General features: G+C 39.0%; 1 protein-coding gene across 1 annotated transcript in view; it reads left to right on the forward strand.

The window, feature by feature from the left end:
• Positions 1-256: 256 nt before the first annotated feature.
• The window catches only part of ATE1 (arginyltransferase 1), a gene marked incomplete at its 5' end in the record, with an annotated part of 53,364 nt that continues 39,890 nt past the window's right edge, over positions 257-13,730 (forward strand). The window contains 4 exons of the mRNA XM_010161610.1: positions 257-335; positions 1,279-1,337; positions 1,837-2,069; positions 3,766-3,894. Of these exons, the coding sequence (XP_010159912.1) occupies positions 257-335; positions 1,279-1,337; positions 1,837-2,069; positions 3,766-3,894 (500 nt within the window). The remainder of the gene's footprint in view (positions 336-1,278; positions 1,338-1,836; positions 2,070-3,765; positions 3,895-13,730) is intronic.

Genomic DNA, 13,730 nt, shown 5'->3' on the forward strand with positions numbered 1-13,730 from the left:
CTTCCAGTTTGAAGGGTATCGCTGTTCCCATTGTCCGTGGGAAGGTTTGAAGCTGGTAGAGGACAAGAAAGATGTTGGGCTAATAAATTACTACTAAGAAGAAAGAGGAAGAAAGAGAGCTCTAAGTATGTTTTCATAGGAGTTCTGGGGAAAAAAAAATCCATGTAAATTCCAGGCCTCCTGAGGGAGTGAAGTGGGATAAGCTGTAGTTAAGTCTGGGTTTGGATTCTTCTTTATTTCTCATAAATATTAACAGGGTTGGAAATGTGCCTTGTTCCAAATGCTGTAGATGAATGCACCTCACCACCGTTCAGGGTGCTTTGCCCTTTGGAAAGGTGAGTCTTTCAAAAGTGGCCAGTGTGTGTCATTTGGAAATACTTGGATTTCAGGAAAAAGCTAATGGCATAAAGGATCTCTTTGTCATAATATTTGCTATGGTTTTTGTTCTGTGTGAAATATATGACTGTATTTCCCTATAGAGGAGTAGGTTTTTTTCCACTCTGTCTCTTCTTTTGAAGTTTTTAATGTTACATCTCTTTTTTGGCCTCTAACTCATCTACTACTGCTTTTTTTTAAAAAAAAAAAAGTACTAAAAAATGGAGAATTAGATTTACTTTGTATTATACTGGTTGGCTGCTGCTGAAGTTTTGAAGGCAACGTTCACTCTTTATGGTACCTGTGTCGGCAGCTGCCAGACTGGTACAGGTAGTTCCTGAAAATTATTGTCGCTTCCAGCACACGTCTCTTGCACGTCTTCTGGGGTGAGGCACGGTGTTCGGTTGCTTGTGAGCACTACAGGGAATAGCTAACAGCCATGGGCAATACTGAAGGAAAGATGAAAGGCAGTACTGATGGTTAGGAAGATGTTTCTTGCTTTTTGTAGTTTTTAGAAATTTGAATTTATGGATTTACAGTCTGTATCAATGAAAACAGTACCTTCTGGGTAATCTACTTACAAGTAGCATTTTATTTGTTCCCTAACCATCCTTTCAGTGCTTTTGGTGGGTAGCATGGGGACCAGCCATCTCTCTTTTTTAAAATTGAAGGAAATTCTAGTACTGGCATTCTTACAGGCGCTAGTGGCGCTGACATTGTCAGTATTTTTATATACTGCATAAGAACTCCAGGTGACAAAAAAAATGCTTCTGTGTGTGTGTGTTCTACAGCAGGGTGTTGTGTAGCCACTGGGGTGTTTGGTGCAGTAGAACAATTCTCTGAATTTGGCTGTGCAGTTTTGTGGTCATGTGGGGTGGTTGGTTGTTTTTTTTCTCCTTTCAGTATTTCAAGTGGATTCTGTCCATACACTGAACGGGAGCTTTTCATTGTTTCTGAGAAGGGTATGTGGCAGAATGAATTAAGGACAGACTTAGCAGCAGGTCTTTTTATTTTACCTTTCAAATCATCGAATCATAGAATGGTTTGGGTTGGAAGGGACCTTAAAGACCATCTAGTTCCAACCCCCCTGCCATGGGCAGAGGCAGCTTCCACTAGACCAGGTTGCTCAAAGCCTCGTCCAGCCTGGCCTGGAATACAACCAGGGATGGAGCATCCACAGCTTCTCTGGGCAACCTGAGAGACAAATATATCCTTGTCTCTAGAGTAGAGTTGTGGTCAAGGTGTTTCTATACTGAAGTGCTGCATTAAACATCTGTAGAGGAAAAATCACTGCAACTTAGTGTGGCATCAGGCCTGTCGGTAGGTGTAAATCCGAAAGACGTGTTTGAAGTACAATCTGCAGTTAATGGTAACGTTAACCATTTCTTTTCAGTGATCGCATAAGAACTACTTGTTTATTGCAAAATGTGGTGTTTAATTCCTTGCTTTGTGCCCTTGCAGGCAAAGGGGCTGATCTGAGCAAGCCACCGTGCCGGAAAGCAAAGGACATACGAAAGGAAAGAAAACTACAGAAACTCCTCCAGAACCAGATATGCACATCTGAAGGCTCTACACCTCAAGCAAGAGATCAGGATTTCCTCTTGCAAAACTCTAAATCTAAACCAAACCAACCGAAAACCATTGAGGACTTCATTTTTGTCTCTTTACCTGATGATGCACCACACAAATTAGAGGTATGTCTCGTTCGCTGTTGTTGGAGGCACACTAAGGAAAAGCCTAGTTAAGGGGTTTTTGAAATGCTTAGGTGTTTAGTATCTGTGACTGTGTGGAATGGGTAAAGTTTAGATCTTGGAATATACGTAATACTGCATGACTGCAGTGCATGGTGCTGCTGAGCTCTGGGTAACCACATGAGGGTACTCTCACCCTTGCAGTCCGTCGTAGCAGAGCCCTGTGCAGATGCCAGAGCTTCTTGTAAATTGATTTCCTACAGTGTGACTTGCAAATGAAAGACTTGGAATTAACTGAGTGTTGAATGATGAGAGAGATTCAATATTTAGTTCTGCAATATATAAATACTTAAAGTATCTATGCTGATGTATTTTGCCAAGAAAGCAGTTACTTCACAGAGTTAAACAGATAAGAAGATAGCTGCTCTTCATAAACATCATTGGTAGGTGTTGATGTCTTTGGAAGCTGTAAAAGTGATGGTAGGAAATTTTGCTTAATGTACAGGTTGCTGTTAAATCTGTTCATACTATAGAGACGGTCATCTGGAAGACTTTTGGACTTTTGAACATTTGTAAACCATTTTTTTTTCTGGAAGCTGGAAAAGTATACCGAATATAAGTATTTTCCTGTAGTTACTGATTAACAATGATGATATTGAATAATTACTGAAAGAATATTAAAAATTTAATTTCAAAAGAGGTAATGATGATGATAACTTAAGATTCACTGAATAAGTGACAAGGAGCCATCAGATGGATCCATCTCACTAACTCCTCCAGATGTTCTGATAAGTTGTATAATGAGCATGATGGCTTTGTCTGAACATCTTCATTTAGAAGATGCAGAGAGAATTAAAAAGGAGGATGGTTCCAGCAGTGTTTTCCCATATTGTCTCTACCCCTTACTATGGCTGTCAAGTGTGGTGCTTTTTTTTTTTCCCAACCAATGCTATTTGTGATAATGACGTGTTTTGTTTGAAGTGAACGTGTCCTAAACGTTCTTGAAAAGAAATGCCATGTGCTCATGTGATGGCATTCTTTGGGATAGGGAGCAATCATTTTTACTAAGAACAATTTCTAATTTATAGATGGTTATGAAGTGTATTATATTTTTGTGTGTGTAAGGGTGGTGGTGGGGAAGATGGATAACTTCCTGTTACAATTAACTCATAATTGAATATGGAAACATTGTTTTGTCTTCCTCTTTCAATTTGAAAAATACCAAGAAATCCCCTTAGGATTATTGCAATAAAAATACAGTCTTTAGATAAAAGCACACAGACACGAGTCTTCAGGTGCAAGGGTCCTTCAAGTATTTTTCAGTATAGTGGGAAACTGCAAAAGAAGATTTAAAAAAGTTCAGAAAATCTCTTTAAAATTTTGTTCTATATATTGTTTGTTGGTACTAATTCCTGAAAGCTATTTGTGTGCTTCTTTTATAGGCATTTTAATTACCTTAATTTGCAGCTTGATATGTTATTCAGTATAAATATAAAAGCCTTCAGTAGCCTAAATTGAGCTGAAGAATTGGAAGGCTGTCGGGTCACATTAATTAAACTGTTAACGATGAACTATTAACAATTATTATTAATAATACCTTGTACAGGAAGTAAAAATTTGTGTCTGTTATGTTTGTATGTGTGCAAATATAGCAATTGCATGATGCTGTAATAATACATGTGTTTAACTTCTTCTGAAGGTGAGGGTGGTGAGATCATCTCCACCAAGTTCACAGTTCAAAGCCACATTTCAGGAGTCTTACCAGGTCTATAAACGTTACCAGATGGTTATTCACAAGGACCCACCTGATAAACCAACCATAAATCAGGTCAGAAGGCCAAATGAATTTTATGCAAAGCTCAGCTTCCCCTGCATTTCATGTGTCTTGTTTCTAGGAGAAACAAATGTGGATTTTATATCCATTGTATATTCAGGAGCATGTAGCATACTGGAACAACTAAAATCAACGTCCTGAAAGTGCAAAATCTTTTGATATCTCATTGTGAGTGTCACAAATATTTGGTATTAATTGTAGACAGAAAGGTTAAGGAAGTTAGATGGAGATGCTCTTGGGTGAGAGATGGAGAGGACGAGGCTTTTGGAGATAGATGTTGTGGGCCTTATAAATACAAATCTCCCAAGAACTGAAGCCAGCTGGACCCTTAGCTTGATAACTAGTCTTGCTGGCTTTGGTTTGACTGCTTCCATAAGGAGGAACAAGCATGGTCAGGGCCAACATGTGAGTAAAGAATTTATCACATAGACACATTGTTAGTTTATGGTTCGTGGAAGCTTTATAAACCTCTTCACTTTCAATCTAAGCCCTTCAAGAAGTAATTTGTGCGCTCCATCTAAATTACACATCGTTACTGCTTCTTGTCATGACCAGGCGGTGTGTAATGGTTAACTGTCAGGCATATTACCTCCCTCATACTAGAAAGAGAAAACAATCAGGAATTTGGAGGAAAAAAAAATGTATATAGCAAAAAGATGTAATTACTAAACCAAGGCAGTGAGTATGTGCTTTAAAAATAATACATTTTAAAAGTCCTTGAGACTGTACAATGAAAGTAAAATTTGTGGTTGATCTGTTAGATAATTTGGTCAAAAACTAGGTTGATTAAACTGGTGCTTTGAAGTGTTCAAGTATTACACAATTTTTGTTCTTTAATGAAACTGTCAACAGTCAGTTTAAGCTTAGTGTTAGTCGGCAGACTTTCCCCGTAGGAAGTTTTCTTGTTCCTGTGTTTAAAGCAGAGAACTGACATCAGAGGCTTTGAAGTGGATAGGAGGAGATCTTTCACTAGCCTTACCTTCAGAAGCATATTATCTGGTTATATGCACTCAAAATAGTATGCTTGTATTTTCCTTGCTCTGAAGGTGAGGTTAGTACCTGTCTCCTTTGAGGACCCCCAGTTCAAATCATCCTTCAACCAGTCAGCCACTTTATTCGCCAAGTATCAGATGGCTGTACACAAGGACACACCTTCTGACTGTGGGGAAAACGAGGTACCGTTCACTGCATGCGCCGTCACCCAAGCCTTTTGTGTAACGCCCCCTGAAATGCTGGGATGTGGTGTCTCTTACAGGGATTCCAAATATTAAAATGCTGGAGTTTCCCTTTGGGAGGGAAAGCGTTGTGGGTTTTAGCAAGCTTCTGTTGCAGGCTTCAGCCCAGGGAAAACTGTGCTGAAGGGAGAGAGATTACGCACCATCGTATCTGAAAGACCAATGTTAGTAATGAGTTAAGTAGAACTGCTATTTGTACCTGATTTGTAAAGAGGTCTGGGACTGAGATTTACACTGGAAATGGGGTAATGGTATGGAAGTGTTTTTTTGATGGCAAAAGCATATTCCACTTTAAAGCTGTTTGGTACCTTTACCACATTTCTCCTTAGTTTTTTGTGATCTTGCTTAATTTAACAGGTGAAAGTTTCAAAAATCTCACATTTCATTGCTGAGCATACCTCAAAACTAGAACTCCCCTTTGCAGTAGAAACAGTGCAACAATATTCCCACCAGCTGATTGTGTGAGATTCGGTGGGGGTACGTTGCATATGAAGAAAGCCTGCTTTTAAACTCGTGTTTGCAGGAGGCTAATCCCCATCCAATAGTTGAGAAAAAAAAAAAGTACTTGTGGGATTGTAAAAAAGCAGCAATGCTCTATTTCTCTGGCTGGTGGCACATCATTTTCATTAGAAGAATTAATAAAACTGCTACCTCCGATCTGTCGTTTCTGTCCACTGCAAATGTGTGACTTCAGTGTTGGTTGGCTGTCTGGTCAGACCTCTCTGTTCTTGAGAGCAGTACCTGCGGCAGTGATAGCTAGCAGGCTGTGGCTGCTTTCCAGGTAGAATAATAAAACCACGTAATAATTTTTGGCTTCAGTTCAAAAGAGTGTAAGGAGAGCCTTTTTGTGAGATCCCTGTAATGCTACTGTGGAAAGCCATAACATTTATTTCACTTTGTTTTGTAAAATAATAGGCCTCATAACAATAAGTAGTATTCTCTGCCCTTTTTATAATTACTGACATAAATTGGGTTAATTATAATAATGTAAAAATTGGAAACATGCCAAGGAAGCTTGAGCTGTTTACTAACTAGGCTTGTACCAGGCGTTACCTCGTCTGATTAGGGGCTTGATTTGATGCTATGGAGAATGTATGTATGCCACCATGCTTTTGGTCAGAAAACCTTGTTGCTGCAGAGAGGGCAATAAGAACTTCATATTCTTTGTTTAGAATTGTGTTTTTTTTAAAATACAGTCATTACATCATGAAAAATCAAGGGCAAAATCATGATGGCTACTTGCAGTTTAGCTCTGAGTAGCAGTCAGCTCTCTCTTCATCTAAGCTCTGTTTGGGTCAGAGGGCATGGTGTGGGGTAGATTTGGTTTTAATCACCCATGGAACGTTTTAATCTAGGGGAGGAAAGCTTATAAGGATGCATTAAGGACTGTGCAGGTTTCCACCACCTTAGGTGTAAAGTCTACCATGTGAATTGCTGTTGAATAGGAAGGAGATGGATGGATTTTGGTTTGCTTAATGGATTTTTATCCTCCTTATTTCTCTTTGTGAGTTGCCATAGGTATTTCCCTACTTATGTCTTCATCTTCTCCCTCCAGCATTATATTTCTCCAGGCTGAATATAATATTCCAGTGGAGACATAAGACCTTCTCTGAAACCTCTAGTAAATGTAAAAACTCAGTTTGATGCTGATGGGTTGTAATTTAGGTCTGTCTTTAGCACTAGTAAATTATGTTGTGTGTTCATGTGACTACCTGGCGAAGAAGGTCTTTCCACTCACGGTTATTAGGCACTAAAGCTCTGTCACGTCAATCCAAAGCATTTTGTATTTGATCCCTGCAGGAAGTAAGCTGGAACACTTTTATGCAAAATGTATACTGATGTAGTTTAGAAGCCTTTTTTTAAATCCTGTATCTGTGTGGGAGGAGAATTATCTGAGTCACTTTTAAGAACAGAAGTTCCCAAGTAGCATAAAACTGATCCAAGTTACTGGGAGGAAGGGTAGAAAATGGTATTTGAAAGACCTCAGACTTTTTCTTCTTTCTCATTTCAGACTTGGTAATACATTATACAGACATTATGGAGCCAAGCAGCTTTTTAAGTAAAGGTAGAATGAAATTCTGTCCTATACACAGGGCTTTGTATCAGGGTAGTAACAAGTCTGCTTTGGGCTTGAAACTGGCAAACATCCAGGAATTTTTTGCATCGAAAAATTAAATTTAGTTTTTAATCTGAGCAAACTAATCTGTATATGGTGGATGAACCTCGTGTTCAGGGAGAGTCTTGCACACTTTTGTGTTTGGAAAGTTTCTAATTTAGGAAAACTACTTAATTTTATATTTGGCTGAACACTTGATATTCAGAAACCCCTATATTTAAATTCAGAATCCAATAAAAATTGTTATGGAGCTAGTTAACAACTACTTTTTGGAATATATTCTGAGATTGTTGGCATTACAACATACTATCTGCCTGTATTAGCTGCTAGAGTAGTTTAATATTAACCTTATTACATTAAAAGGCAATTTTAGGAATAGATTTAATTTTGGTGGTTGTTTCAAAAGAACACTGATGTGGAAAGTTATAAAACAGTTTGCAATATTAACAAAAGGTATGTGAACCATGAAGCTGATTATTGCTCAGTGAGTGTGAAAGAAGGCTCTCTTTTTGCACCTATGCAGTATCTATACATCTTCTCATTAAGATTTTATGTGAGAGAGGGAAATAGATAATTTCCAGGACAGTGAATCCACTGAATATTTGACAGCAAAGATTTCTTTGTCCTTCTAGGCACTCTCTGGTCACTGCCCCTTGGAGACCAGTGATACCTAATGTGTCAGTGCCCTTCAAGACCCTGTATCTTTGTGAATTTTGCCTTTTCCTCTTTAATTTCTCTCTTTCTGCATCTCTGATGGAGACTGCAGTAGCACTCATTATGTGTGTTCATTAAAAAGGAATTACTCCAAGATTTTGCTAGGGGGGAGTCCCGCGATGCATTTTGCTGCTGTAGTACTGGTTCTGATTGAGGCAGGCGCTTCTGTTTGTTCTAGTAAAAAGCAAGGTAGAAATTTCACAGTGGAAGAAACTTTTGCCAAGTCCCAAAGTTGGCATTACCCCTGCGGTGACGAGACTTGCCTTTGATATGGAAGCATCATCAGAATCTCAGCGCCGCTCTCGCTGGCGAGTAGAGGATTTGCTAAGGTCAAAGTGTATTCGCTGTCTGCCAAATAAGTTCATGTTTTAGGTACAGTTTTGAGTATCTCCTTGCTCCTGGAATTAAAACCAGTTTAGCTTGCAAGTGAAAACTTTTCAAATCCGGTTTTATCTTAATAGAAAAGATAGTGCTATTTTCTGCATAGGCTTTTAAACATTTGATTATCCCCTTTTCCCCTTCCTGTAGAAATCCTCTCAACCCTCCCAAAACCCCTTTGATCAGTGGCTACAGGATTTCATCTTGAAAACTGACCTGGTTTCTCTGTGCTCCGGAGTGCAGTCAAGTGCTGATGTTACGCACAGTTGTTGGCACCTAAAAATGTTTATGTTGGCGTGTTTTTATTGAATTGAATTGGTGTCCTGAGGAAAGCGTAGCAAGCGATTTTCTAATTAAAGGTTACTTCATAATACTTGCTCTAAGATAGTGCCGTGGAAGAATGGATTTTTCAGTTTTTCTCTGTGGGAACACAAAACTGTTAAGCTGCTCTGTAAATGTGTAGTCATCCAATGTTTTGGTAATATATGTACTCTTATCTTAAAAAGAATTGTTGGAAGAGTCAGAATTAGGGGGAACCCCAACAGATTATTGAGTGGTAAAGTATAAATTGCAAAAGATTGCCCTGAGAAGCTGTGGATGCCCCATCCCTGGATGTCTTCAAGGCCAGGCTGGATGAGGCTTGGAGCAACCTGGTCTGGTGGAAGGTGTCCCTGCCCATGGCAGGGGGGGTGGAACTAGATGAGCTTTAAGGGCCCTTCCAACCCAAACCATTCTGTGATTCTGAGTGAGGTGAGATACAGTCAAGGAAAACAGGTGTATTACTGCCTATTGGAGAAGTTTATCCAGGGCTGCTGTTGGATTAGTCAAGTCCCTGAACTGCTCATTTTTGGAAGCTCTGAAAATATGTGGGGTAAGAATCTGTTTTCTTCTGGCCCTTTATGGAAGTACTCTATATGGGCCCTTGTCTCGGGTCAAAGGTGGTAGTTGCCGTGTACTGGTCCCGGTATAACTGAGCTATTATTCACTAGTTTTTTTTCTTCCTCTGAAATAGTGGAAGACTATAATCATGTTTTAGGAGGAGGATCTGTGCACACTGTAACATACAAAAGGCCACTAATGTAATAATTAGCAAGGATTTATTTAACGTGTCTACAAGTTACTGGTTTGGGTTTGTTTCTGCTTGGGTGATGGTTATATTTGTTTTGTGGAACCAAGCTAAAATGAAAAAACGTGAAATCATGAAAGCTTAGATAAACTGAAAAAGGAGACTTATTAATGAATGGAGAGGAGATAGTAGGCTGGGCATCCCGTCATTGAACAGATATCGTTTCTGTGTTTTAAGTGAAAGATTGGTTGGAACACAAATTATAGAGCTGACCAGCAGATCAGGAGTACCGGAATTATGCAAACAAATTATATGAGTGGAGGTTTTTCCACCTTTTTTTTCTTAATTTATCATAAATATACAAAATTATAATATAGCTTTGTCGTAATAATATATGCATACAGGAATGGATAAATACAGGTTTGGAACCTGTATTTTTTGAGTGATGTTTAATAGCACTTGGTTATATTTTTGGGAGAAAATGTGTAGATTAATATATAGAAGGATTATCTAAGAATAAGGCAGAAGAGTGAACTTTTTTTCTTGTGTAATCCCAAGAAGCAGAATTAATTAATCACTTTGATAACTGAATCAAGTGCTGGTGGAGGCAGCTGTGCTGCTGTCTGTTGTTCTGCTTTTTACCTCCAGAATCGGAGAAGATTGGGTGTAACCAGGTAGTTTAGGTTTTACCCTTCTAGAATTACAGTACAAAAATCTGAAAAGAAGGTATAAAAGCACGATAGAAAGAAACAAGATAGAAACAGTAACCAGGTCTGAGGGCATAGGCTGGCTCTGCAGATAAGAATGTGGGGTTTGAGGAAGCTCAGTGATAGATCTGGCTTGTCTAATGCTTTGCTGAGAGCAATCCCTATCTGCAAACGTTTTTAACTCTTGCTCGACACCAAAAATACCTATGTTTGTGTAAGAAATGCAGGGAGGCCTTTGCAGAATACAAATCACCTGGAAGATGCTGTGATCCAACTCTGCCCCAGCTTCAGGTTGATTAACAAAGTATGTGGAAATATATATGTAAATGTTTCAGAACATTTTGCCACCTGCATGTCTTTTGTGTTTTATATGAAGTGTCAGAATGTATTTCTTGGTACTTAAATGACAGATACAGATATGGAACTGTGTCATTCTGGGGACAAAGTTTTTAAATGAAATGAATACTGTGAAAAATTCATTCTTGGCCCTTTCATCCCAAGGAGGACATTTTTTGATCACAGTGATGTAATTGGTGGCTAATTTGGATAGAGTAGAGATATCTCTAGCTGGTTTCCTTAATGAAGTATCATCATCGTTGCATTTCTGACCCAATGTCCTTTTTAAAATGCTTCTTGATGTCCATTATGGAAGCTACCAGTGTGTTTTACAGACACAGAGATCTAAGAGCTTGCAGCTAGTTTACTTCTTTAGCTGTATTCAGCTCTTGTGCTAAAAAAAATACTAGTGCCTATCATTCCAAACTGAGTCTTACTTATATTGTCAATTAAAAATATGAAATTAAGGTGGTTTTTTTTTTTCTTCCTACCTCTTCTCTAGTGAACTTTGCAATTGATCTATGTGGTTGAAAACATTGATGCAATACACTTAGTCCATTAATGTGATTTTTAGGCTTTAAGTCTTCTTATATCAATCTTTGTCTTTAAGAAACACAGCTGAAGTGTGGCTGAAACAAGCTATGTGGCAGCTACACAGGTCAGAAAACATTTCCATAAAAGATCATAAAAATTCTACAGTAGTTTCCAGAAAGAGCAAGAGTGAACAGTTTACTGCTGTTTAGACCTTCTGAAGCAAACGCTTTATTTAACTTTTCATGAGTGTTTTATAATGACAAACTTGTAGAAAAAGGTTATGTGTCACAGTTCCCCCCGCAAAGCTGGCTGGATACTCTTTGCTTTGTGCTTAACTAAATATTTGTCTTGGAAGAAAAGAATTTCACAACACACAAAAGATGCACTGTTTGAAAAGGTTCAAAAAATTACTGAAATAGGTACACTGCATTTTTGCTTTCCCAGTTTGGGATTTTTTTTTTAATTGCCTCCCAGAAATCCACTTGAACTAACAGAAAGCTGAGTGAATAGTGTGGGAAATGCCGAGGAGCACGTTCTGATCATTTCGAAAGCTGGTAGCAGCAGCCGGTTGCAAACTCTTAGGTCTCTCTAACCTAGTTTCCTCTTATTATTTTCTAGTGAAAGAGGCTTAAAAAAAATCAATAGCCTTTGTGGTTATTTTTAAGCTTCTGTAGCTTGGCTCGGCAGCCGTATGTGTCTATAGAGCTCTTGAATTAGTTCTTTTATCGCCTCGGTTGATGGCAGCGCTGACCTGGTACCTGGCTCTTCGTGGGCGGCTGCTGCCGCGGCAGAACGTCCCATTGCAATGAGCTTGCATTTCAGATCTTTGATAACGCTGACTTTTCAGCCTCAGCACCAGTATTTCGGTATCAGCCTGATGCCTTCTGCTTACTTGGGTGGCCTCTGTGACTGTAGTGCCATGGATTCATGGATTTTATTCCTGAAACGCCTGTAAGACCCAAAGAATTTTGACATGCAGACAATGAAGTTACTTGGATCATTTCTGTTCAGATCCCTTTTGCATTACAGTTTATGTTGTTCTTCCTGATTTTGACACTGGGTTTTCTATATAAATCCATATAAAATTAAAAAACACTTTGCTGACAGATCTCCATTATTTTGAGAGTAAGCCGCTTCTGTGCAGACAAAGCCACGGTGACTTCTGTCACTCCACAAGGGAACTGTAATTTGAAATGTACATTCTGTCCCATCAGCAATTATTTCTATTTCATTAGTCTGATTATTTTACTGAAAACTGCATGTAAGACATGCATTTGAACTTGAAATCACCTCTTACGTGCTATGTTTTGAAGGCTCTTTCTTCACCTTTGTGTCTGCGGATATCTCTGAAGCTGTGTTTTGTTAGCATTCCTATATTTTTGGAAGTTGTTGAAAATGCTAAATAGAGCCCACCCTAGAATAAGTCTTCTAACTTCTCTAGCATATTGCCTGCTTTAAGGATAGCAGGATAACTTGGCAACATCTTTCCCTGTAAACATGCTACGTTTTGTCCCATTTTCCCAATTTTTACAGAAAGTCACAGAATTTTCCAGCCTAATTTCAATTTGTTTTCCTAGATAGTTTCTTTTAATTAAGTAGTTTTGGGTTGGGTTTTTTTGGGTGTGGGGTGAGGGTTGGTGTGTCATCTAGCAGGTTCTTTTTTTTTTTTTTCCATACTTTTTTACTCCACAACTTTACAGTTAGTATTGATTCTAGTCTGTTTTGGCTAGAGAAGATTATTTCAATTAAAACGTGGCAGCCCAATGTACAGCATAAATCCTAACGCATTTCCTAGGACACAGTGTTCTTATGACTACAGACCAAGTTCTTGGAAACAGTTGTTGATGAACAAGGAAGAGTTGATGTTTGAAAGCAAAACCCTATTTATTCTGAACCTGTAAGAAGTGCCAGTGTCTGGAAAATAAGAGAGCTCAAAAGGGGACATCACCTCTTTGGTGGTGACAGGTTGTCCTACACACTCAAGCAGGGTTTGTGTGAAGCCAAGAGGTGATGGATAAAACAGGGAAAGAAATGGGAAGGAGCTTCTAGAGAAGAAAAACCCAATTCTAGCTTGTTGTTTCCCTGCATATCTAAAATACGTAAAGATTGTACTACATGAGGAGGAAAAAGCTTTCATAAAATGAATATATAGGGGAGATGCCAGGAGCCCTCTAGAAAGAATGTCACCTTTCATGGCTCGTTTCTGTTAATGGGCACACTAGGATTTGTTTGGCCACCTCTCCTTCCCAAGATGGGGAAGTGTTCATTAGGTTGGCCTTGGAAATGGGAGGGAGGAGGGAATAAACTTGCTTGGTAGACATGAAGGTGATACTCCGTAGCAGGATGTTGTATGACTTGTCTTCTGTATGGAAAGTCGTAACATTATTTTTTATTGATTGCGAGCCTGGCATCTTTGTGGAAACCAAAACACAACCAACACCCTGGTTTATTTTAATCCCATTCAGAGACTGGGCTAAAAAATAAAAGGCCCAAGTTGCATACCATTCCTCACCTGTCCTGTACTCCAAGGAAAAGAGCAAATGCAGTTTTCCTTGACAATGAATTGCAAATATGAGCAAGCTCTAATACTGTCAAAGGGAAAATTATTAATGAACACCTTTCTGTGGTGTCTTCACACTGAAGATCCCAGTTCCCTTGCAGTCAGTGATGATGACAGCTCAGAGCTGTTTTTCCTGCGGTGGCTGTGGGGGCAGGGGGGCATCAGTAAACTTTCCCTTTGGGCC

The sequence above is a fragment of the Eurypyga helias genome, unplaced genomic scaffold (assembly GCF_000690775.1).
Source record: "Eurypyga helias isolate BGI_N326 unplaced genomic scaffold, ASM69077v1 scaffold12991, whole genome shotgun sequence".
In the NCBI taxonomy this organism is placed as follows: Eukaryota; Metazoa; Chordata; class Aves; order Eurypygiformes; family Eurypygidae; genus Eurypyga; species Eurypyga helias.